The following is a 26110-nucleotide window of genomic DNA, read 5'->3' as shown; positions in this document are numbered from 1 at the left end:
TAGAACTAAAGTTGCCTCTTGGATAATTTTGTTAGAAATAATATAATTAATTTGAGAGAGAGTTATTTGAGGTTCAAAAGGCCCTTATAGCCATTAATACTCTAGATTAACAAAATTAGCATTAAAATTAATTAATTGGGTCAAAGCAAGATCTATGATGCTAGCAAGGGATTAGTGTAGGTTACATTGGACATTTGTAGTTGTTGGATTGAAAATTTCATTGCATTTCATTCATTTTACTTTTAAATTTTGCTTAATCAATCGCTTCTAATTAATTTTACTTAACATGAACAAAATTGAAAACTTTATTGCCTAATTACTATTATGCTTGATTCCTTGTGAGATTGACTTTGACGCATTATTATATTGCACTTTAACCGGTGCACTTATGATAAGACATTTTTTGTACGTCAGGTTTTTGAACCTATCAAGCTGCATGTTGAAAAGATGTATGAGGATTTGTAGAGCGTTCAATCAACTGCGATAATTGGAAGCTTTAAGTCATTGTGTGTGATGCCAAGGTATGACTCTTTTTTCTCCAATTCTAATTCTATTTGTGTCTCATGTGTGGTCCGCTGGATATTCTTTATTTTGGATTATTCATTATTTATTTAATCCTCTATCACACTTTGAGGTTTTCCCACACCAGATATGAAGAGCTTACATATTCTTTTAGAAATTTTCTCGTACAGCAAGTGCTCAATTCCATATCAATCAAGTATCAGCTTTAATGCCAAGAAGACATTACCTTTTAGTTGTACAGTGAGAACATTCCTACACCATCATTAATCTTTAAACCTCTATTGGATGTTGTTGCTATGCCAGTGGTTCAAGCTACACTTATAAGTAATAATTTTGCATCTATATTCTTCTATATGATATTTCAATTCTATTATTTATATTAATAGAATAATTAGAAATTTTTCATCTAGATGTTTTTTGATTAGTATCAAGAGTTGGTGACTATCGACAGATCAAGTATTGTGGCTATGTGTTGATGAGTTCATATTTACAATAATCGATGATTAGTGAGTTGTGCCTTTGAATTTCCTTGATTTTATGTTCAGTATTTGCATATGTTGTTGTTGTTGTTGTGAAAGGTTACTAAATGTGTTTTGATCTTATTTGCAAGTGGGAATTCAATAGATTGCATCCTTCCTAAGTTTACTGCATGGTGGGCATATAATAACTACAATTAGTCCATCAAAGACAAGAGTCATGTCATTATTATTTTGCAATTTGCCCTTCTTGACAAGATTAGAGATGATTTTATGTGTGATGTTTGAACTAATTTAATTACCATTTAATTAATTTAACTAATCACATATTGATTATTTATTTTACTTTTTTAGTCACGGTTGTTTTTAGGAGTTACCACAATGTAACTCATATATTATGGAATTTTGACCACCTTGATATAGACTACTTTGAGTGTACTTGCCATCATAAACATGTCCTTGAAGATAGTCTTGGTAGTAGTACATCATCTCATTGTTGTCGTATATCTCTCAGTTGATTTAGTTCTTTACCGAATGTTTTTAGATCTCATTTCATGACATTTTGGTCAAATATTTTGTTTAATGATTCCTCCTGTAATTCTTAAAATTAAGTTGATGAAGTGCCAATGGTAAATATATATTACTGTCAAATTATATCCATATATTATGTTACCACTCAAAGATTTTCAAGGACATTATTTATTTTACCAAATTCTTCTCTCATCTTTTAGGAGAATTAAATAAGAATATTAATAAAAAAATAAAGCTTGCATCTTGACTAAATATTCAGATTTAGTATAACTATTAATATTAAATACGAAAAAAAAAACAAAGTAAACAGATCCCAATAGGTGGAAATTGGCACTAATTTGGGGAATTATGTTTTAGAAAAAATAATGATTAAGTTGACAATTAACCAAAATAAGATATGATAGTTTAATTGGTTTTCATATTATGCTGGCATAAAAAAATATTAAAATGTAGTGATATATTATGATATTGGTGTGCACATTATTTTTAGAAAACTAATTTCTTATAATCTGTTTCTCTATTAAATTTGAAATATTCTTCAAGTTTAGGAGATTTATATAAGAATGTTAATTTAAAATAGGCTAAAGTATACATTTAATCCTTTAACTTTACACAATATTTTATTTTAGTTCCCTTAACTTTATAAAGTATATTTTTAGTCCTTCAACCCTAATATTATTAGTTTTATTCTAACAAAATTTTACATTAAACTTTCAAATATTAATAAAATATTATCAAATATTAACATATTAAGTTTAATTTTTTTAAAATAATGATGATTGACGCAAAAAATAATCATTTAAAAATAACAATATTAGAGTTAAAAAATTAAAAAAATACTTTATAAAATTAAAAGACCAAATAGAAAACTTATGTAAAGTTAGAGGATTAAAAGTATATTTTAGCCTTAAAAATATAGTGTGTACCATTTCTAAACATTGACCCTAAATCTAAATTGACAACCTAATAAATGTCTACCCATATTTATTAACTAATAAATTGAAAAAAAAAACACTCATTATAGCTTAAAATAAGAAATTTAAATTCGGACTCTAGAATTTTTTAACAAGTAATCAACATTAATTTCCCAATTTTGAAGTTTAAGATGATATATTTTATAAATAATAAATATTTCTTAAAATAAGAATTTTGGGGGTGGATGCTAGACTTTTAGTACTATAAATACCAAATTTTATGAGATTAAGATAATATATTTAATAAATAATAAATATCCAAATCATCTATCAATCAATTATGTGCTTAATAAACTTCCAAATTAATATACCAAATATAGACTATATGTGTTCAATGTTGACCAAGGAAATAGCTACAATGACATAAAGATAACTGATTAAATCTATAATTAACCAAAAATGTATGATATATTAATTAGTGCAAGAGATTATGTTGTCAAGATAAATCAACAAAAGGACTTCCTAAACTCACAACATACTAAATGGGGACATGGTTTTTGTACCTAATCACATTCTATTTATGTAACTTTTTTAAAGCAAATTGTATAAATGATTGAATACTGTTTTCAAAGTGTAATATCTAATAATAATATCAATAAATATGATTATTAATTAGAGTTTTCAAATTAAGTCACCACCTAAAGATTTTCATGAACATCATTTAAATTTGACAGATTCTTCTCCAAGATTTTAGGAAATTTATATAAGAATATTGATTAAAAATACAGTGCGCATCATAACTAAATATTGACCCCAAATCTAAATTGGTAACCTAATAAATGTGAATGCAGATTTATTAACTTATTAATAGGAAAAAAATCCATTATACCTTAAAAATAAGAAATTTAAATTTGGACTGTAGAATTTTATAACAGGTAATCAACATTAATTGCCCAATTTCAAAGTTTAAGATAATATATTTAATAAATGATAAATATTTCTTAAAATAAGAATTTTGGGGGTGGACTCTAGGATTTTGGCACTATAAATGCCAAATTTTATGAGATTAAGATAATATATTTAATAAATAACAAATGTCCAAAATATTTGTCAACCAATTATCTACTTAATGAACTGCCAAATTAATATACCAAATATAGACTTAATGTATTCAAGGTTGACAGAGGAAATAGCTATAATGATGTAAAGATAATTGATTTAAATCTACAATTAACTAAAAATATATATGATATATTAATTAGTGCAAGAGATTATGCACATATGATAAAGGAATTTATCACTAAAATCAGTTTTTTAAGTGTAAGAGATCATATTAAAAAGATTTGGATCCACACCATATCAATTAACAATAATTAATATGATCATTTTAAATTTGGACTCTAGAACTTTTTAACGGGTAATAACATCAAGGTAATTTTACATAACATTGACTAAAACATGCAATTGTTGATTGGTGTGCTGTATGTTAAAACAAGCGCATGATTGTTTTTCAAATACTTATGCATCTATTAATTATTATTTCACCTCATGTTTTAAGAGCGTTTTTAAAAAAGGTTAAAAGGCATTTTTTCCCATCAACTATTCACTTAAGAGTGTTTTGTAATAAAAGTTTAGGATAGCAAATACTCCTGTTACCTAGTTTTATAGTGGCAGTCCCATAAACACCCTGTTAGACTAAATATTGACATCAATAATGATGAACAGAGGAAGAATATTGAATGAGAAAGCAAGAGCAAGTGTATATATATATATATATGCCAATGGGGTGTGGAGATGGACAAAGATGGAGCTCAAGGAAAGTTCCCAATCAAGAGAACAGATGCGAGAGAGCAGGGCAGGTAGGGCTTTCACAGAGTCCTTCATGACAGCACCAGGAATGCGGTCAAGAGCAATGGCTTTGTCACTATACTTGGCCTTGTGCCAAGGCGAGTTCAAAACAACATGAAGGCCTGGCCTAACTTCCTGTACATGGAATCTCCCACCTTGTGCTTTTGGTCCCCTCTTGCTCATATAAATGATGCTTCCCGCCTCTATGTCAACCACCACTAAATTGAATCCCTTGTAATACTCTCCTTCTGTCCTCAGTCCTTCCACAAATTCTCTTGGGCTCTTTCCACTCTACCATAACCACATAAAAAAAACCAACTATATAAAGAATGGGGAGCGATCATATAGAAACATGTAAGATTAATGGAAGGACACCGTATATTTTAACTCAAAACTTCAAGCTTTAAGTTTATGAATGCTTCTACCTTATTATATATTAGTCTGAGTATATGGAGGAGGAAACATACCTGATGTGATGCACTGGTTCGGTCTTACGCGAGAACGGAGTTACATATTCAAACTAACAGAAGTATATACAGAGCATATGCATGTATATTAATATATATACACCTTGAGAAAAAGTAGTGGGAGGTCGTCCCGAGTTCTAGCATGAGCAAGAGTATGAGATTCTAAGACGTTAGTGAGAAAGGAGACTCTTCCCTCTCTCTGTTGTTGTGGTACTCACCTCTGTTGTTCAAAAGGATCAAAGGGTAAAGTGGGTGGGCTTGCCAAAGAAACACCATTATGCAAATTATTCTATATCGGGGTTGGAATGTAGGAGATAGTTCACAATATGCAAGTAAAGCCTGAACTAGGGAATATATATAGATATAGATGATGCTGACACTGGGAGATTTCTACACATTCTTACATACACAAAAACACAAAGGATTAAAATAGTTTAGTAACTTCTTTTTTTGGTGAAAAGGAGGGCTAGAAATCATTACGTTCATGTTTTGACTAAATAGGTTTGAACTTGTAACAAAGGCCTATAATCTAGAATTATGAATATAAGTTGAGTCATGGAGCTACCCACATTTTATCGAATGATTTTTTTGTTTACTTTTTTATTTCAAGTTTGAAAACTATTCAGATCAAATTTTAAAAATTTATATTCATTTAAGTATCATTTGGATTGTTAGATTAGGATTTTAAATTTAAAATCTTATATTTAAAGTTATTTGTTTGAATAGTATAAAAATTTCAAATTCAAAGATAATGGAAAAGGGGATGAGAAATGAAAATGGAAAGAGATGATAGGAGTAAAGTAGTTACAATTTTAAATAACTAGGATGTTGGAGGAAATTGAATTTATAAAAGAATTCTCATAAAATATATATTTGAATTTTGATATGAATCACATTTAAATCCATAAATTTTTATGGATCCAAATGATAAATTTGGTTTAAATCTAAATCTAAATCCAAATCTCTCTATATCTAGACACAACATTAAATATTTTTGTGCAAAATTATAATATAAGTGCAATAAAATATTAAATCATAACGGTTGAAATTTTGATCCAACGATGATCATAAACTAAAGGAAAATGAGAAGTCCATCTCCCTAGCTTTTATTTGGATAGAGAGAAAAACAGGGAGGAATACCCTTAAAAATAGTTAAAAAGTTCCTGTTTTAAGAAATTTATTTATTTTTCTCTTAATTTGATTTTCTCCCTATTTTCTTTTCACTTTTTTTTTCCATATCCAAACAAGAAAGATATAGGGAAAATATTTACCAATATAATCTTATATGAGACCACACGGTTAATTTACCAACAGTTATTTCCCATCTTTTAATAAAGGTGCTTCCGTGGCTGCAATGTAGAAATAAATAAACTTTCTCCATTAAAATTCAAGTTATTTTAACCCTTATAAGCAATTTGAATTTTAAAGGTTCTTTTATACTTTAAAAATATTTGAATTCTTATTTGAAAAAATCTCTATTGTAATTTTACCATTTTTAACAGAGTCGATTATCAAAGACTACAAAGTTGGATTAGGACAACAAAATAATATTTACAACACATACTTTAACAATTTCTTTTCTCCAAACAATAAATAGTCTCTTTAATTAACAATTCTTGTTAAAAAATTTAAATGTTCAGACAAAAGTAATACAAGGCTTGGGTTTAAAATCCTTTTTTTTTTTGAAAAAAAAAGTTAAGCTTTGAAACTCAGCCATAATAAACCCTAAAAAAAGAGCTTGGTCTATTCATTTAGACTCATTTTTTTTACCCCTTAAAAAATAAAATATTTTTAAATTTTTAAATTAAATTTAAACTTTAAAATATATGTTTAAATTTTAAAATTAAAATTTATTTATTTTTTAATTTTTTGTAAAAAAGAATATGAAAAATTATAATTAAAAATTTTAATTTTTAAAAATTAAAAGAAAACGTACTTATGGGATTTCATTTTCTTGATGATTCCTACGTATAAAAGCCGGTAACTTTTTGACCAGAAATTTGATAACTTTAAAATACTTTGGACACAACTTTCTTATTTTAACTTGTGCCTTCTTTTTTATTGGAGTTGAGTTTAAGGAGAATTAGTATGATAAAAAAAATTTAAATATAATCGTAATAATTTCAGATGTACACAATCTACAAAGCAACTTCCCATAGGAAAATAGTTAAGAGAAAATATTTTAAAAAAATAAAATTATTAATTTTTATAATTTTATTGAATATCTTTTAGTCCTTGTAATTTTTTTCAATATTTTCAATCCTTATAGGGCATTGAGAACATTGCTGTAATGACCTAAAGTTTTATTGAAAAAAATAATAAAATAAAAAAATAAATAACAAATAATTAAATTAAAATTTATATGATGTATTTAAATGAATTTAAATGAGGAAAGACTCAAAAAAAATTGGATATAATAATGACTTGGAAAAATCTTGTTTGTATTTGTTCGATTCTTAATATGGATGGCAATAATGGGTCAATCACAAAAGACTTCATAAAGTTGAATTATGACTACAGATGAATTGTCCACTAGAAAATTGTCTACATATATCTTGAAAATTGTCTACATTATGCAAATGAAGGATTTTAAATGCATGGATTTTAAATGTAAGATTTTTAATCTAAAATTAAAATTTAAACTTATCAATCCAAACACTACCTAAAATTATATTATACTTGGAGTAACTGTATTCATGGAGTTGTATGATTTTATTGTTATTGATGTGCACGAGAGTATTAAGCCAATAATCAAAGACTTCAAAAAAAAAAGTTTAATTATGGATAAAAAAGAATCTAACTTTGCCGTTTTTAACATGTAAGAAAATAATAAGTCAATTAATTATGATGAAAGACTTTAAAGAGCTGGATTATGGCTATAAAAGAATTTTCCACAGTACATACTTTAACAACTTATTTTCTTTGAATAATGAATAGTCTCATTCAGGTAGTATTCAAGTGTGGAAAATTTCAAAGTTGGGACCATAGTAATAGCAAAAGATGGAGAAACATCAAAACGATTTGAAAAGAATTTTCTCCTTAGAATGCCCATTCCACAAGTTGTGACTAATTATATGGCTCTTAATTAGTCCTTAATCAACTTCTTACAAGCAAACATGTATAGAATGGCCCACGACAATTTGAGATGAATTTTGACCTTGGAATTTTCTTTTCTTTTTTATTTATTTTCTAGTAAATAGTGCAATTCCCCTATACATTTTACTCTCTAAATGAATATTGATATTGTAGATGTGTTTATAATATTTGGCCAGGTACTTAAATGTCATGTATGTTGAAATTATTTATATTTTGGCATATTTTTTAAATAAAAGGATTGACTAAATAATATGAATATCCTTTATAACAAAGAAAAATTTTTCCTTATATATAAACAGCATTTGTTTGTCGCTCTTACATCGAAGGTTTTCAAGGAAAAAATCATTTGGACTTGATGGATGAAAAAAAAAATTTCCTTTTCAATAGGTAAAAAATATTATACAAATATAATTTCTTATATCTTTATTTTATTGCTCTTATTCATTAGATTATATTTTTGCCCAGCATGCATAACAGAGGGCCAATCCATATCAAGTAATTAGATGATGGGCCAATATTCTAATCATTAATTCATGATAACTAATAACGATCAAGTGTCTTAAAAAAGAATTAATTAGATTTTCTTGATATTTTCTTAACTTCTGCATTATAAATTTTTAAAGAAGCAAAAACTTTCTTCAGGAAAATAGTTATGGAAGTATTAACAACCAGCTACTTTCTGCAACATAATGGATGTTCTTGATGTCTTTGGTTTACTAATTTTAGTTTTTAAAGCTTTTATTTTAAATTTTAAAAATTATATTCCGTAGTTGACGGGCACAAGTACAAACTTATAACTCATGGCGCAAGTCATGGGTCTATTAAAATATTTATTAAATTTTATTTTTATAAGATTTTAGGATATCTAATGTTTTTGGAAAAAGAATTCAACGGCAAATTAACATTTTAATCCAACAATAATAAATCAAGTCAAATAGTTAATGGGGCTCACACATAATTCAAGTAGGTAGATAACGTTGAAATTAATTGTTCTTTAACAGAAGATAAGATTGCACTTTGAAAAAACAGTTTAGGAAAAATATTGCCCCACTTATCAATACAAGGTACCTAACGCTCCTCGAAAAAAGGTTGGAAAAATTATCTTTAACCCTTCCTTTTAATCTCTTGTTTTTTTTTTCATTTTTCATTCTTTCTTTTCTTACTTTTTTTCTTGGGTCTCTTGTTTTTGTTCCCGATCAAATGACTCTTGATATCATGATAAATTCTTTATATTAAGTTAAAACAAGAATATTTTACTTTATCAAAATAGCTTAAACCTTAGGTACATCCCAAATTTTATATATTCATGATCTATCTTCTAATTTAATTTTAATGTGAAACTTCTTTTATCTCTAATGGTATGAGACAGAATGTCATAAAAATGCATATATAGATACAAGAACATATCAACTTTTTTAAAATAATTAAATTACAAAATATTTTTAAAAAACAAAGATTCAAGAAGATATCGTGCATTCTAAAAATGACAAAATAATAATAAATTTGTATTGTTAATCAAATATAAAATGCAGTAATTAATATCTGATTTTTATAAAATCAGAATAAAATATTTAAATTATTTAAAAATTACTTCTTTTTAATCTTAAATAAAGAGATCCTTAATTAGTCTTTAATCAACTTTTTACAAAATAAGCCATAATTTTTTTTATTTATATCAAGAAATAGAGTGGTCATAATTTCATCACCACACTATTCAAGTCTATGAATAATACAGTTGTTAAATATGGCAAGGAATATCAATCAAAAGAAAATATTAGACTTTTCTACTTAGAAAGCCCATCCAACACCTTATGACTGATTATATGTGCGTGTGGCTCTTAATAATTTTGTTTTTAGGGGGAAAAAACTCATCACAACCGTATATGTATAGAGTGGCTAACATTAACATTCTATCATTCGGCTTTATAATGTTCAACGAAAATATATATGTGTGTGTATAATTAGACGAGTTTTCACTGTGTATATATCGATATATTTTTCAAATCAAAAGATTTAATATATAATTTAAACATATTTTATAATAGATAAAAAAATATCCTTAAAATAAAAGTGGTTTGAGTGCATGCATGATAAAAAGAAATCATTGTTTAGAGATAAAAGGATGCCTTGAAAAGGATGATATAGAAGTCCTCCCCCCCCCCCCCAAAAAAAAAATGCCATGGTGGATATGCGTGCTTCTTACAATATGAAAAATTATGTTAACAAGAAACTTTTTGCGATGTACATTGAAATGTAACTGAATACAATCTTAAAACAAAATCCAACAAATGTAATTTAATCTTAAAAATTTTGGCAAAAATGTTGCTTAAAAATTAACATAATTTGATATTCATTAAAAAAAAGGTTATTATTGAATATTGATTAGGCCATTGATTCATATATCCAATCAGGTTTAAAGAAAATAGAAAAATACTTCTATCACAACAAACATACAAAACTAAAAAGGGAGAATTGCAAACAAATCTCCCATACTATATTTAAATATATCACAAGGTTGTTCAATAATTTAGCCAAGAAAAATGATAACACATTTAATTGTCATTTTGTGTTGCTCACTTATTAATAAACATTATAATATTTAATTATATTGTGTGGGACCTAAAAGTAAATCTCTCAAATTAAAATCTTTTTTGACCCAATATATATATATATATATATGTATATATATTAATTTTATAAGGATCCACATGAACTTTTGTTGAGTGAGACCCCCAAAGATATTGTGGGACCACAAGTGACATTATATATACACTCGCTCTTCATTGAATTTTAGTACTGTATGTATTCCACTTATTGAAGGGCATAAGAGTAATAAAATATCGGCGAAAGACTTTAAAAAGAAATATTTTGACTTGAAAAAAACTTGTTTGTAATTTTGTAATTTTTAATACGTGTAACGATTAATGAGTCAATGATGAAAGACTTTAAAATGGTAGATTATGACAACAAAAGAATTTTCCACAACACAAAATTTAACAATTTATTTTTTTCCAAATAATAATAAATAGTATCTTTCATTAACAATTCTTGTGTGAAAACTTTAAATGTTAGGACAAAAGTAATAGCACATTGATGCAGATATATACCACAAAAATAATAGAAAAAGAAGTTGGATAGCCCATTCCACACGTTATGACTAGTTAGATTAGAAGGCTGTCAATTTTTTAAATTTTGTGATGAAGGACATGAATTTTTGTCAGGTGAGACCCACAAAGGTCCACAAGTGACATTATAAATACTGGACCTTCTTTCAAGTGTTTATGTCCATGAAAGCATCCACCATTAAATCAAAAAATTTGAGAGTGAAAACATTTGGCCGACATTGTCATGATGGATGGTTCCTGCAATAAAAATATTGTTGTGTTTGGTTTTCTTTGGTTGCTTACCTTATCAGATGTTGATTTATACATTTACAGCGCATCCTCTCAAGCTCAGTGCCCTCGAAGTGAATGAGAGGCCTTGTTTAAGTTGAAGCATCATCTTTCAGATACTTCAAACAGGCTTGCCTCTTGGTCTCCCCATGAAATTAATTGTTGCAACTGGGAGTTCGTTGTTTGTAGCAACATCACAGGCCACATTCTTGAGCTTCACCTCACAACTCCACCTCCTTCAGAGTTATATGAGACATCAAAGTTTGGTGGTGAGTTACATTCTTCTATGCTTGATTTGAAGCATTTGAATTGCCTAGACTTGAGTGGTGATGATTTCGGTGACATGCAAATTCCTACTTTTCTTGGTTCAATGGCTAGCTTGACATATCTTAACCTATCTCATGCTCGGTTTCGTGGAAGCATCCCTCTTCATTTATGGAATCTTTCCAATTTAATCTATCTTGACCTTAGAGCTAATCATTTTGAAGGAAGTATTCCTCATCAAATTGGAAGTCTCTTCAATTTGATCTACCTTGACCTTGGAAATAATTATCTTAATGGAAGCATTCCTCATCAAATTGGAAATCTCTCTAATTTGGTCCATCTTGGCCTTGGAGGTAATGATTTTAGGGGAAGCATTCCTCATCAAATTGGAAACCTCTCAAATCTAAACTATCTTCAACTTGAAGGTTTTTATCAATTTCCCAAGGATGGATATGTACTGATGTCAACATCTATTGAAAATCTTCATTGGCTTTCAGCTCTGTCTTCACTCCAATATCTTGAGCTCATTCAAGTAAACCTATCCAATGCCTTTGATTGGTTGCAGGTTCTACATTCACTTCCCACCTTGAGAGAGTTGCACTTGTCAGACTGTGATTTTAATAATCATTTTCAACTGTCCAACTCAAATTTTTCATCTTTAATTGTCCTGGTTATTTCTAGTAGCTACTTTGGCACTTCATTGATCCCAAAATGGATATTTCAATTGAAAAATTTGGTTCATCTTCAATTATGTGATCATGATTTCCAAGGTTCCATCCCAAATGGCATTCAAAACTTAACACTCCTTCAACATCTTGATTTGTCTCAAAATGGGTTCAACTCTTCCATCCCCAATTGGTTATACAGTTTTAGTCATTTAAAGTCTCTCATTCTCTTTGATAACTCTTTGGTTGGCACAATTTCTAGTAACATAGGAAACTTGACTTCTCTTGTTACTCTTGACTTGACTTATAATCTTTTAGAAGGGCCAATTCCAATTTTAGTGAGAAATCTTTGCAACTTGAAACAATTGTTCTTTTCAAGCAATAAGCTCAACCAATAAATTTCTGAAATATTAAAAATCCTTTCTGGATGTGCTTCCCAAGCATTGGAAATTTTTTCTATATATGATGCTCAATTATCTGGCCATCTCACCAACCAAATTGGTCTTTTCAAAAATCTTATTCATCTTGATCTTGCTGAAAACTCAATTCAAGGTCCCATACATAGCTCATTGGGAAATTTAACATCTTTGATGCTCCTTGATCTCACAAATAATCAACTTGATGGAAATCCTTTTGAAATTCTAGGATCTCTCTCTAAACTGAATTACCTTTATTTAGGATATAATCTCTTTCAAGGAGTTGTTAAAGAAACACACCTTGTTAATTTTACCCACTTGCAAACATTCTTGGCACCAAAAAGCCAATTCACTTTACAAGTAGACCCTAATTGGAGTCCTCCATTTCGACTCTTGGATTTGTTAAGTTTGGCCTCTTGGAATTTAGGTCCCTACTTTCCTTCATGGATTCAGTCACTAAACCATCTTTATTATTTGGACATCTCCAACACAAAGATTTCGGATTATATTCCAACTTGGTTTTGGGACACAATAGGCAATAATCTCCTGTATTTGAATCTCTCTCACAATCAAATTGAAGGGGAGCTTTTGAGAATGCATATAAACACAACTTCCTCCTTTGCTATTGTTGACTTGAGCTCAAATAAATTACATGGCCAATTACCTTATGCATCACAAAATCTGATGTTCATAGACCTTTCAAGCAACTTGTTTTCAGGATCGATTGCTCATTTCTTGTGTCATAAACAAGAGGAGACAATGATGTTAGAAGTTCTTAATTTGGCATCAAATAATTTATCAGGTAAAATACCTAATTACTGGATGACATGGCCATATCTTCAAAGAGTGAACTTAGAGAATAACTATTTCACTGGGATCTTAAACATATCCATAGGATCCTTCCCATGTTTGGCAACATTGAACCTTCACAATAATAATCTTTCTGGAAACTTTCCTACTTTTTTGAAGAACACGAGCAACGTGGTTTCCTTGGATTTAAGAAGGAATCAATTTTCAGGAAGGATTCCATCATGGGTTGGACAAAGGTTGTCAAATTTAAAGATCCTTATTCTTAGATCGAACAAATTCACTGGTCCAATTCCTCATCAACTTTGTGGCATGAGTGTTTTGCAAATTTTAGACCTTGCACAAAATGAGTTGACAGGACATATACCAAAATGTGTCAAGCATTTGAGTGTTATGTCGGTAATTAATAGTAGTTTAGACTCATCCATTTCTTTTCAAGACGTTTATATTGATGCATTATTGGTGGTTGAACCACTATTATTGAAAGGAAGAGTTTGTAATTATAGCACCATCCTTGGTCTTATCACAAGTATCGACTTTTCAAGTAATGAATTATCTGGAGTGATACCAATAAAACTTGCAACACTTGAGGGACTCCATTTTTTGAACCTTTCAAATAACCTTTTTATTGGCCAAATTCCTCAAAACATCGGCAATATGAAATCATTGGAGTCTATGGATTTTTCAAGAAATCGTATCTCAGGTGAAATCCCGCCAAGCATGTCTGAGTTAAGCTTTCTAAGCTTTCTAGACTTGTCTTGCAATAATTTGAAGGGGAAAATTCCAACAGGGACCCAATTGCAAAGCTTTGAAGCATAAAGTTTTATTGGCAATAATTTATGTGGTCCTCCGCTCACCATCAATTGTACATCAAACGGCTTTAATGGCAAACACCAAGAAGTTGTAAACGGAATTAATTGGTTCTTTGTGAGTATGGCATTTGGATTTATTGTGGGATTTTGGGCAATGGTGGGTCCTTTGCTCTTCAGTAGATCGTGGAGGTATGCTTATTTCAAATTTATCAATAACATGTGGTATAAATTGCAATCTTGTTGGTACTGGTGAGAAAGCTAAGGCGAACTTGGATTTGGAAAGTTGGTGTCTTTAGAAGATAGGCGGTTTATCTATCTTGTAATCATATTTTGCTTTTCAATGATGAGATAATTGATATAAATAAATTCTTTGACAGGCATTGTGTAATTGAACTATGGATATTAAACCATTGTATAATGTATTCCATGCAATGAATGAGTCTTTTTCTAATAGATGCATTAAAGATAAGACCGAACGAAACACATTTATGTATTTATTTCAAAAATTACCTTTTAAGAATTAACGTGGATTTATGAAAGGCTCCAAACCTAAAATATTAATGCATTTATGAACAATTTCATAATCTCCAATTTAACATCTATATAATAATGAAACCTAATATATTCAATGCATTAACCTTCAGTAAGTAATACTACATCTCACAAAACCAGTAACACTATCATCAACAACAATCAAACAACCAAGTTAGTATTTTGTTATATTTTACAGTATACTTCAACACCTTACACCAAAATAAATCATTATGATGATGATGCCACTGCCGCCAGTAGACTTCTCTTTGATTGGCATTAATATCCAATTCCCATTATAATACAAATAATATGAAAGCCAAATGGGCTTTGAACACGACGCTTAACTGTGAATACTATAAATTATAAAAACTAATTATCAAAAATTCGATGCATTTTACATTGAATACTGACGATATAGATGTGTTTTTAGTGCAAAGTGTATAAAAGAATTATTTTGGCACGTACTTGTATGCTAAGGTGAAATCAATATAATTATTATGGCATATTGTAAAATACGATTAAAGACCGAATATATAATTTGAATATCTCTTATAATTAAAAAAAAAAGTGTACCTCAAATATAGATTTGATTTGTTTTCTATTCTTACATGGATGATTTTCATGAAAAAATTAGTTTGGACCCTATATTTGAATGAAGTTTCCTTATATTCATAAAAATTATTTAAATATAATTTATTATGCCGTAATTTTTATTAATATTACCTATATTTATTAGGTCATTAAACTTTAATAAAAATGCATTGAATAAACACCCCAACTTGCATGAATACAATTAGATGATAGGCATGTGAGAAAATATAAAAGTACTCATCCATATCAATTAGATGATAGGCCATTACTCTAACTGTACAAATGCACAATAATGATCACATGGTTTCAAAAAGAATTTAATTTACTAATAACGGCTGGTCCAATTGATAAAGATTTGCTCATAACTCACAAAATCATAAGTTTGAATCCCACTGTCAATATGAGGACCTAAGATCAATCCACATTTTCTAATACATAGTCAAGCTAAGAATATATTGAACCGGGCCTTTTTGATGTATCACTCCACATTCTCTAGAATTGGTTTGATGGTTGTCCATGGCAACTAATAGAGAGAAAATTAATTTCACTCATGTATTATAATTTTATTAAATTCATTCTTAAATATCTTTATTATAATTCTCACGAGTTAAAGCTGATAACTTTTTGACCAAACGAAGTTGATAACTCTAAAAAACTTTGCTTGTAACATTCTTATTTTATCTGGTGTGTTTATTTTTGTTATAGTTGAGTCTATTAAGAATTAGTATGATAGAAAATCTGAAATGTGATGGCAATAATTTCAGATATTCCTTGTAACCACAAACCCATGCAGTAACTATCCATAAGATAAAAATAATTGAGAGAAAATATTTTTATCGAATCATAACTAAATTCAAGTTCTTTGATCTTTCTAACTTATTTGAGTTTTTAAGTTCTTTTATCACAAATTTTAAAAAATTACAGTGCTTGAATATAAGCTTTCATTGAATTTTATGATATATATATTGTTTGCCCTTATTGACGGACAGTAATAAGTCAATAACAAAAGACTTTAAAAACAATTTATTTGGCATTAAAAAACCTTGTTTGTAATTTTGACGCTTTTAATATTCATGACGACGAGTCAATTACGAAAGACTTTACAATATTAGATTATGACAACAACAAAATTTTCCGCAACGCGTAATTTAATAATTTCTTTTTTCCAAATAAAAATAAATATTATTTTTCATTAACAATTCTTGCGTGAAAATATTAAATGTTCGGACAAAAGTAATGGAAAAAAATGTTGGAAAGCCTCTTCTTCACGTTGTGACTAATTATGAGGCTCTCATCTAATCTCTAATCATATTCTTAGGTACGAACATCTATAGAATAATGACAACGAATCCTATGAAAAATTTTCTGTAATCACAACCAATTTTTTTTCCCAGCGCCGAGCTAGGGACCTCTAAATTAAATCCTCAAGGATTTACCATGAAGATTAAATTTGTTAGTTCACAACCAATTTTTTAAGTTGTATGACTATACAATTAGATGCCTCTTTTTAATTATATTCAAATGAACGAAAAAGATGAGTGAGTAATCTTACACTGAATACTAATAATATATATATATATATATATATATTTATTTATTTATCGTACAAAGTGGATAAAAGAATTATTTTGGCCAGCTACTTACATGTTAAGATGAAATCAATACTATGATGGCATATTCTTAAAATAAGATTAATTAAAGAACCGAATATATAATTTGAATATCTCTTATAATAGAAAAACAATATATAATCAAATACAGATGGGATTTCTTTTCTATTCTTACATGGAGGTTTTTCATGAAAACATTTGGGCCCTATATATGAATGAAAATAAGTTTACTCTTATTCATAAAAATTATATAAATATATATCATTCATTATGTCCTAATTTATTAATATTGCTCATATTTAGTATGTGACTAATTAGCTTTAATGTTTTATGAAATGGACATCCCAACTTGCATGGATACAGCATTTGAGAAAATAACAGGGTTATCAATTAGATGATGGGCTTTTATTCTAACCACTAATACACAAATGATCATGTGGCCTGGCTTCAAGAAAAATTAATTTGATTTTTTAAAAAATGTTTTTGTTTTTATATTTTTCTTAATTTATACATTATTTATTCGATCAACCTTTTAAAGTTTTTCTTTTATTGAAAAGTTTCAAAAATTATAGTGCACGGAGTAACTTTCCATAAAATTTTATGATTTTATTTATATGTATATGTAACAAGTCTAGCACAAAGGACTAAAAAGAAAAATTGAATTACAACTAAAAAAAGAAATTGCAACTTTGCCATTTTTTACACGCACATAAATAACAAGTCAATTATGAAAGATTTTACAAGATTGGATTATGGCGACAAAAGAATTTTCCACAACACATACTTGTACAATTTTTCTCTTTCGAATGCCCATTCCACACACTATGAAATTCCAACTACATTGGCACTGTTTTTTTCCCCATGTTTTTATTATTGATACTTTTTTTACTCTTACATCTCCTCTCTTTCTCGTCTGCGTCTCTCAGTAGTTTAAAAATAAAGTTAGCTAGTCAATTTTTAACCTTCCACTTCTGCTTCAAATATTATTAGCTTGTCTTTCTGTTATCTTTAAAATTTTAGATACTATTCAAATAAAATATTTTAAATGCACAGATTTTAAATGTGAGATTTTAATATGATATCACTGAAACACGGATTATTAAAAGCCAAAGACTATCATGGTCAAAAAAAAAAATCAAAGACTATTAGAAAATAGCTATTATAAAATTCCCCAAGAGAAATGTCAACCTTTTTTAACAGCATAAGCCATGGGAAAGTGGATTTTTGACATGGTATCAAAAGTATAACTAAATAGTCAAAAAGAAGTTGAGTCAAGCAAAATGGGCTAATCCCTCATAATATAGCGAACCAAGATTTGAATCCCCACAATGAGAAGCACCCATATTTAGTGGTTGATCATGCCTCAAATATGATTGCCTTTAATAAGAGGATACTTGTGATGAACAAAAAAAAAAAGTCACACTCAAGACTTCAATTCTTTATGCTTTCATTTTTCTAATTAAACTAATTTCAACACAAGGTTTTCATTTGAAGTGTGTGAAGGATATATTAGTAAAATCAGCCTTTGGCATCCTAATTATAGTGGTTGCTTAAGTTTTTGGGGGAGTGATCGGTTCTTAATATGTAGTCAAGCATATATTGAACTAAACATAACATACTCTGATTGGGGCCTTTTTGATGTACTGAGCCTATTGCAAACATGTAATATGACCACAAGCTAATAACAAATAATATAACCACAAGCTCCAATCCTTTAACTTAGATTATGCAAACATAATTCATAATTGTGAACCTATTGCCCTATTGTATCACATATCACAACATGTCAATAAGAGACGAAGAAGCTGAGGGAGATGAAAATGAAGTCGCAAAGTGAGAATGAATACAACAAAGTCAAGAAAGTGTGTTTTGATTTTTATTTTAAGCTTTAAAATGACCCCATCTTATATGGCAAGTGATGTGACATGCAAGTTGAAAGATAACAATCAAACAAGTAAAGATAACAGTCAACGTGGGCCTTTTGTAACAATAGGGTAAAATTGTTTCATTTTGAAAAATGTCAAAGTGATATTGCACTTTTAAATATTTTAAGATACTAATTGTACTTTTAAGAAAACATCGAGGAAAAATTTGCACTTTAGCCCAATAATAAATAGTCTCATTCATTTGCTATTAAAGTGTGAAAATTTTGAAAGTTGGGACCAAACTAATAGCAAAAGGATGGAGAAATATCAAAAAGATTTGAGAAGAATTTGCTCCTTTGGAATGCCCATTCCACAAGTTGTGAAGAATTATATATATGGCTCTTAATTAGTCCTTAGTCAACTTCTTACAAGCGAACATGTATAGAATGGTCCATAATGATTAATTGAGATGAATTTTCTCCCTGAAATTTTCTTTTATTTTTTATTTAATTTTCTTGTAAATTCCCATATACAATTTATCTCTAAATGAATATTGATAATGTAGATGTGTTTATGATGTTTGGTGAGGTACGTCAATGTTATGTTGAAATTATTTGTATTTTGGCATATTTTTAAAATAAAAGGATTGACTACATAAATTGAACATCCTTTATAACAAGGAAAATATTTTCATTATATATAAATAGGATTTGTTTGTTACTCTTACATCGAAGGTTTTGAAGGAAAAAAATCATTTGGACTTGATCGATGAAAATAAATTTCCTTTCCAATATGTAAACAAAAAAATATAAATATAATTTCTTATGTTTTATTTTTATTGCTCTTATTCATTAATTAGGTGCCTATATTTTTGCACAACATGCATAACAGAGGACCAATCCATAACATGCCATTATTCTAATCACTAATACATAATAACAAATAACAATCAAGTGTCTTCAAAAATAATTAATTATATTTTTAAAAAAATTATCTTAATTTGTGCATTAAAAATTTTTAAATAAGCAAAAAATTTTCTTCAAGAAAATAGTATGGAAGTATTAGCAAAGTTTCTGCAACAAAATACATGTTCTGTGGCCTTTGGTTTAATTTTAGTTTTAAAGTTTTTTATTTTAAATTAAAAAAAATATATCCCGTAGTTGATGGGCACAAGAGTACAGACTTACATTGGTCCAAGAAAAATGGTTTAAATTTATGAAATTATATTTATATAGTAAGATCAGAACACGCACGTTTATGTCACATTCATATTTGTCTCTAGCAATATTTTTATCATTAAATGCAACAAAATCTTTAAAAACACTAAATTAACTGTTAGTCACTTTAGTCTCTTATCATAAATTCTCACCAACAAGTATGTAATATGTATATAGAATAGCTTACATTTAACTTTCTGTCTCCTTCGTTCTATCTGATCACTTTCTTTTCCTAACTTTTTTTAAGCTTTTCACATAAGAATAGTAAATGTAAGACTGTTCATTGTTTGATGGAAGAAAATAATTAGAGAAGAATTTTCTACTTGGAAAGCCCATGCCAGACACTTCAGTGCCCTAAAAAAACGATCAATCCACTCGTTAATTATATGACTGACTATATTTAAGCTATTTTATAAAAAAAATCACTTATTCTTTTTTAAGAAATTATTTTATGATATTTTTCTAAATTTTTAAAAATAATCAGATTTTTAAAAAACAAATTTCTGACTAGTTTGAGAATCTAATTTAAATAGTTTTAGGAAATAATTTAATAAAATGTATGAGACAGAATGTCATACAAATGCATAGATGCATAAAAACATCATTAAATTTTTAAATAATTAAATAACAAAATATTTTTTAAAACAAAAATTCACGAAGATATCATGAAATATAAAAATAATTAAATAATTATCAATTTGTATTATCATAATCATATATAAAATAATATCTACTTTATGTAAAATAAAAAAATTTTATAAAATATCTACTCCTTTTAATCTGGAAAAAAAAGTTCCTTAATCAGTCTTTAATCCTTTTTTTTTTAACTTATGACAAGAAATAGACATAAGCTTGATATTATAGATAGGTTTAGTAATTTAAGCCAAACCCAAACCGACCTGAAATAATTTGAGATTGGGCTTAGCAAAAAAAAAAAATTTTATGCCCAATCCTATTCAGCTTAGGCGTGGAAAAATTCAGGCAAAGCTCGATCTGGTTTGAACTTGGCCTATTTTTAAAAATATAACAAATATTAATTAATTATTTAAGTTGTAGGTTATTTTATACTAAAATACTATATATTTAAATGTATTATTATAAATATTTTTTAAAAAATTTAAAATATTTATACTGTCATATTTTTATTATTTTTAATCTATAAAATATCTCAAAATATTATTTAATTAAAAATAATTTTAAAAAAATTCAATATTCAAGTTGCCTTATGTATAAAAAAATGGAAGAATTACAGTTAGGTCCCATATAAAAAAATTAATTACTGCAAGGTTCTTGTAGTTTAGTTCAATTATCAATGAATTTTACAGTAGTATTATCAATGTAATTTAATTTAGTCGTCAATGAATCTTACAATAATTAATTCTCTTATGTGAGATTTTAATATAATTTTTTTAAAAAAAATTTGGGTGGAGTTTGATCATTCCAACTTTTTAAGAAGTCTAGCCTTCGAGTCAGGTCTATCTGCAGCCCACCAAAATTTCCTGACCTAATCATTGACAACGTCCAATCCAGTTATTATCGCTATAAGCTTGTTGGTCGCTATCTACGGTTGCACTGTTGTTGAGAGATTTAAATCTTTTGAAGTGGATATTTATAAATTTTTGTGAAATTTATCTTTTAAAGAAAGAAAGAAAAAATTCATGTTTTATAAAAAATAATGAAATAATAAAATAACATTAAAAAATAAAAACTTGACATTCCTGTTAGTCACGTGACCAATAAATGCCTTCATGTCCATGTTGATATTCATCAGCAACTTCCTGGATCTTTCCTCATGTCTAACAAAACATGTTATGAAACTACCAATGGCTTTTCCTTTTATCTGTCTCTCCTTTTATTCCATATTCTATTGTCTATAAAGTTAAATCTGATGCGTGGAATGAGACCGTTAGGTTTGGAATGGTTATGGTGATGTGTTTCTTTTATTTTTTATTTTTAATATTTTGAATTGGATTTAAAATTTGTTTTTTGTTATTTCTCTTATTTTTATATTATTCATTATGCTTTATTTATTTTTGTAAACCTTAAAATTTTTAATAATATTTTATGTTTTTGGGGAAAAAAAACCTGTACCTAATACTAGTTAGATTGGGTGACACTGATTAATTAATTAATGCTCTTTAAGTAAAATATGCATCCTATTTAAAATGTTCATCAATTGTCATCACGTTATTCAAGTTAATTTGTGAAGGGTACAGTATAGTAGTTAATTATGATAAGGAATATCATTATATCAATCAAAAGAAGACTTTTCTACTCAAAAACCCGTTCCACACCTTTTTTTTAAAAAATAAAAGTTCGACACGTTAATTATGATAGACTATACATATTATTTTATATTTTGTTAGTTACATTTTATTTGTTTTTGTAAACGCTACTATTTTCAATAACATACTATATTTCTGACAACAACACCTAATACTAGTTAAACTGGATGACACAGATTAATTAATTAATGCTCTTCAATTTATCAAAAAAAATTAATGCTCTTTAAGTAAAATATTCATCCACTTTAAAATGTTCACCATCACGATATTCAAGTTTCTGAAGGGTTCAGTACAGTTGTTAATTACGACGAGGAATATCAATCAAAAGAAGACTTTTCTACTCAGAAAGCCCATTAGACACGTTTTTTTTTTAAAATAAAAGTTCGACACGTTAATTGTGATACACTTTATATATTATTTATTTATTTTATTTGTTGTTGTAAACACTACTATTTTCAATAACATTTTATATTTCTGACAACAAGACCTAACAGTAGTTAGACTGGCTAACATTAATTAACCTTCTATCGTTCAACTTTATAATGTTTAATGACTATATATAATATTAGATTAGACAAGAGTTTTCGGTATGTATATTGGCATATTTTTCAAATCAAAAGATTTAATATATAATTTAATCATCTTGTAGATAAAAGTATCCTTAAATTAAAATGGTTTAAGGGCGAGGCAAAAAATTAAGTTACTATTCAGATAAAATGATGACTTCAAGATGATTTAATTTTTTTCTTTTTTATGGCATGGTGGATATGTTTGCTTCTTACATTGTGAAAAATTATGTAACAAGAAACTTTTTGCAATGTATATTGAACTACAACTGAATACAATCATAAAACAAAATAAATCAAATATAATTTAATCGTAAAATTTTTGGCAAAAATGTTGCTTAAAAATTAATATAATATGATATTCATTAAAAAAAAGTTGATTATTGAATATCAATTGAGCTATTTGACTCATATACCCGATCGGGCTTTAAAAAAAGAAAGAAATAGGAAAATATTTCTTTTGCAACAAACACACAAAATTAAAATTTGTTTTTTTGGAGCCAACATGTGGGGGTGCGTATGTAATTTTATAATGATTGACATTAATTTTTGTGCAGTGAGACCCACAAAGATCCACAAGTGACGTTATATATACACTAGCTCTTCTTTCAAGAATCCTCTGTCAGCGAAAGCATCAGCCGTTAGATCAAAAAATTTGAGAGCCAAAGCATTTGGCTGACGTTGTCATGATGAATGGTTCCTGCAATAAAAATATTGCTGTTTGTTTTTCTTTGGTTGCTTACCTTGCCAAATGTTGATTTCTGCATTTGCAGTTCATCCTCTAAAGCTCAGTGCATTCCAAGTGAGCAGGATGCTTTGCTTAAGTTGAAGCATCATCTCTCAGATCCAACAAATAATCTTGCCTCTTGGTCTCCCCGTGGAATTAATTGTTGCAACTAGGAGTTCCTTGTTTGCAACATCACTAGCCACATTCTTGAGCTTCACCTCAGAACTCCACCTCCTCTAGAGTTCAAATACGAGAAATTACATGAGACATTATGGTTTAGTGGTGAGTTACATTCTTCTGTGCTTGATTTGAAGCATTTGAATTACCTGGACTTGAGTGGTATTGATTTTGGATTTATACAAATTCCAGCTTTTCTTAGTTCAATGGCAAACTTGACATATCTTAATCTATTTTCTGCTGGGTTTGGTAGAAGCATTCCTCTTCATTTTTGGAATCTTTCCAATTTGATCTATCTTGACCTTGGAGGTAATTATTTTGAAGGAAGCATTCCCCATCAAATTGGAAGTCTCTCCAATTTGATCTATCTTGGAAGTAATTATTTTGAAGGAAGCATTTCTCGTCAAATTGGAAGTCTCTCCAATTTGCACTATCTTGACCTTGGAGATAATTCTTATCTCAATGGAAGCATTCCTCATGAAATTGGAAATCTCTCCAATTTGCTCCATCTTGGCCTTGGAGGTAATGGTTTTAGTGGAAGCATTTCTCAAGAAATTGAAAACCTCTCAAATCTAAACTATCTTCAACTTGAAGATTCTTATCCATTTTCCATGGATGAATATGTAATGTCAAGATCTGTTGAAAATCTTCATTGGCTTTCGGCTCTATCTTCTCTCTAATAACTTGAGCTCATTAATGTTAACCTATACAATGCCTTTGCTTGGTTCCAGGTTCTTCATTCACTTCCCACCTTAAGAAAATTGCACTTGTTAGACTCTGATTTTAATAATCATTATCAACCATCCAACTCAAACTTTTCATCTCTAGTTGTCCTTAGTATTTATGATTCTTCTTTAGTCACTTTATTGATCCCAAATTGGATATTTCAATTGAGAAAATTGGTTCATCTTCAACTAAGTATTGCTCTTCAAGGTTCCATCCCAAATGGCGCGCATTCAAAACTTAACACTCCTTTAACATCTTGATTTGTCTTCAAATTGGTTGAACTCTTCCATTCCTGATTGGATGTACAGTTTTCATCATTTAAAGTCTCTCATTCTCTCTGATAACTCTTCGGTTGGCACAATTTCTAGTAACATTGGAAACTTGATTTCTTTTGTTACCTTTGATTTGAGTGATAATCTTTTAGGAGGGCCAATTCCAAATTCTGTGAAAAATCCTTGCAACTTAAAAAGTGTCTTTTTCAAGCAATAAATGCAACCAACAAATTTCTGAAGTATTAAAAATTCTTTCTAGATGTTCCTTGCAAGGATTAGAAATTTTTTATATGGCCAGTACTCAGTTGTCTGGCCATCTTACTAGTCAGATTGGTCTTTTCAAAAATCTTTTTAAACTTGATCTTTCTAACAACTCCATTCAAGATCTTATACATAACTCCTTGGAAAATCTTACATCTTTGATATATCTTTCTCTTAGGTTCAACGCTATTCATGGTTCACTTCCTAGTTGGTTGGGAAATTTAACATCTTTAATGTATCCTAGACTTTCAAACAATCAACTCCATGGAAATCCTTTTGAAATTCTAATATCACACTCTAAATTGAATTGGCTTTCTTTGGATGATAATCTCTTTCAAGGAGCTGTCAAAGAAGCCCACCTTGTTAATGTTACCCACTTGCAATTATTCTCAACATCAAAAAATCAATTCACTTTACAAGTAGGCCATAATTAGAGTCCTTCTTTTCAAATGTTACAAATTTTAATTTTGACCTCTTGGGATTTAGGTCCCCACTTTCCTTTATGGATCTAATCATTAAACTATCTTTATTTTTTTGGATATCTCCAACACAAATTTTTGATTCTCTTCCAATTTAGTTTTGGGACATGATAGGCAATAATTTGTAGTATTTGAATCTCTGTCACAATCAAATTGAAAGAGAGCTTTTGAGTATGCAAATAAACACAATTTATCCCTCTGTTGTTGTTCTAAGCTCAAATAAGTTACATGGCCAATTATGTTATGTATCACAGCATGTGATGTACATAGACCTTTCAAATAATTGGTTTTCAGGATTAATTGCTCACTCCTTGTGTCATAAACAAGATGAGACAAGGGCGTTAAAGTTTCTTAACTTAGCATCAAATAATTTATTAGGTACAATACCTGATTGCTGGATGACATGGTGACATCTTAAGACAATGAACTTAGAGAACCACCGTTTCACTAGGATCTTAAACATATCCATAGGATACTTTCCATGGTTGGAAACATTGACTCTTCGCAATAATTATCTTTCTGGATACTTTCCTACTTTTTTGAAGAACACAAGCAACTTGATTTTCTTGAATCTTGGGAAGAATCAATTT

General features: G+C 28.6%; 2 protein-coding genes and 1 pseudogene across 2 annotated transcripts; 2 read left to right on the top strand and 1 right to left on the bottom strand.

Moving 5' to 3' along the window:
* Positions 1-4046: 4046 nt before the first annotated feature.
* LOC129314356 (uncharacterized) lies at positions 4047-5244 on the bottom strand (annotated as a pseudogene).
* Positions 5245-11205: 5961 nt separating this feature from the next.
* Positions 11206-14217, top strand: LOC129314276 (receptor-like protein EIX2). The gene is made up of 3 exons (XM_054957705.1): positions 11206-11320; positions 11363-12121; positions 13019-14217. The coding sequence occupies exons 1-3, from the start codon at positions 11206-11208 to the stop codon at positions 14215-14217; spliced, it is 2073 nt and encodes a 690-aa protein (XP_054813680.1).
* A 114-nt stretch (positions 14218-14331) lies between these two features.
* On the top strand, positions 14332-24462 carry LOC129314194 (receptor-like protein 43). The gene is made up of 3 exons (XM_054957587.1): positions 14332-14399; positions 23652-23747; positions 23805-24462. Exons 1-3 carry the CDS (start codon positions 14332-14334, stop codon positions 24460-24462), a joined length of 822 nt encoding a protein of 273 aa, XP_054813562.1.
* The last annotated feature ends 1648 nt before the right edge of the window (positions 24463-26110 follow it).

This window comes from Prosopis cineraria, unplaced genomic scaffold (genome assembly GCF_029017545.1).
Source record: "Prosopis cineraria cultivar Desert tree isolate PC_DT_omini unplaced genomic scaffold, ASM2901754v1 PC1, whole genome shotgun sequence".
NCBI lineage: Eukaryota > Viridiplantae > Streptophyta > Magnoliopsida > Fabales > Fabaceae > Prosopis > Prosopis cineraria.
This window is presented reverse-complemented; position numbering and strand designations above follow the sequence as displayed.

Excerpts from the sequence above, each read along its gene's own strand:
- LOC129314194 (XM_054957587.1), top strand. The coding sequence starts at position 14,332 with ATGGCATTTGGATTTATTGTGGGATTTTGGGCAATGGTGGGTCCTTTG. Across the intron at positions 14,400-23,651 it reads CTCTTCAGTAGATCGTGGAG|TTCATCCTCTAAAGCTCAGT; the intron begins GTATGCTTATTT and ends CTGCATTTGCAG. Across the intron at positions 23,748-23,804 it reads ACAAATAATCTTGCCTCTTG|CCACATTCTTGAGCTTCACC; the intron begins GTCTCCCCGTGG and ends CAACATCACTAG.
- LOC129314276 (XM_054957705.1), top strand. The coding sequence starts at position 11,206 with ATGGATGGTTCCTGCAATAAAAATATTGTTGTGTTTGGTTTTCTTTGG. Across the intron at positions 11,321-11,362 it reads TCAAGCTCAGTGCCCTCGAA|ATACTTCAAACAGGCTTGCC; the intron begins GTGAATGAGAGG and ends ATCATCTTTCAG. Across the intron at positions 12,122-13,018 it reads AGAGTTGCACTTGTCAGACT|GTCCCTACTTTCCTTCATGG; the intron begins GTGATTTTAATA and ends CTTGGAATTTAG.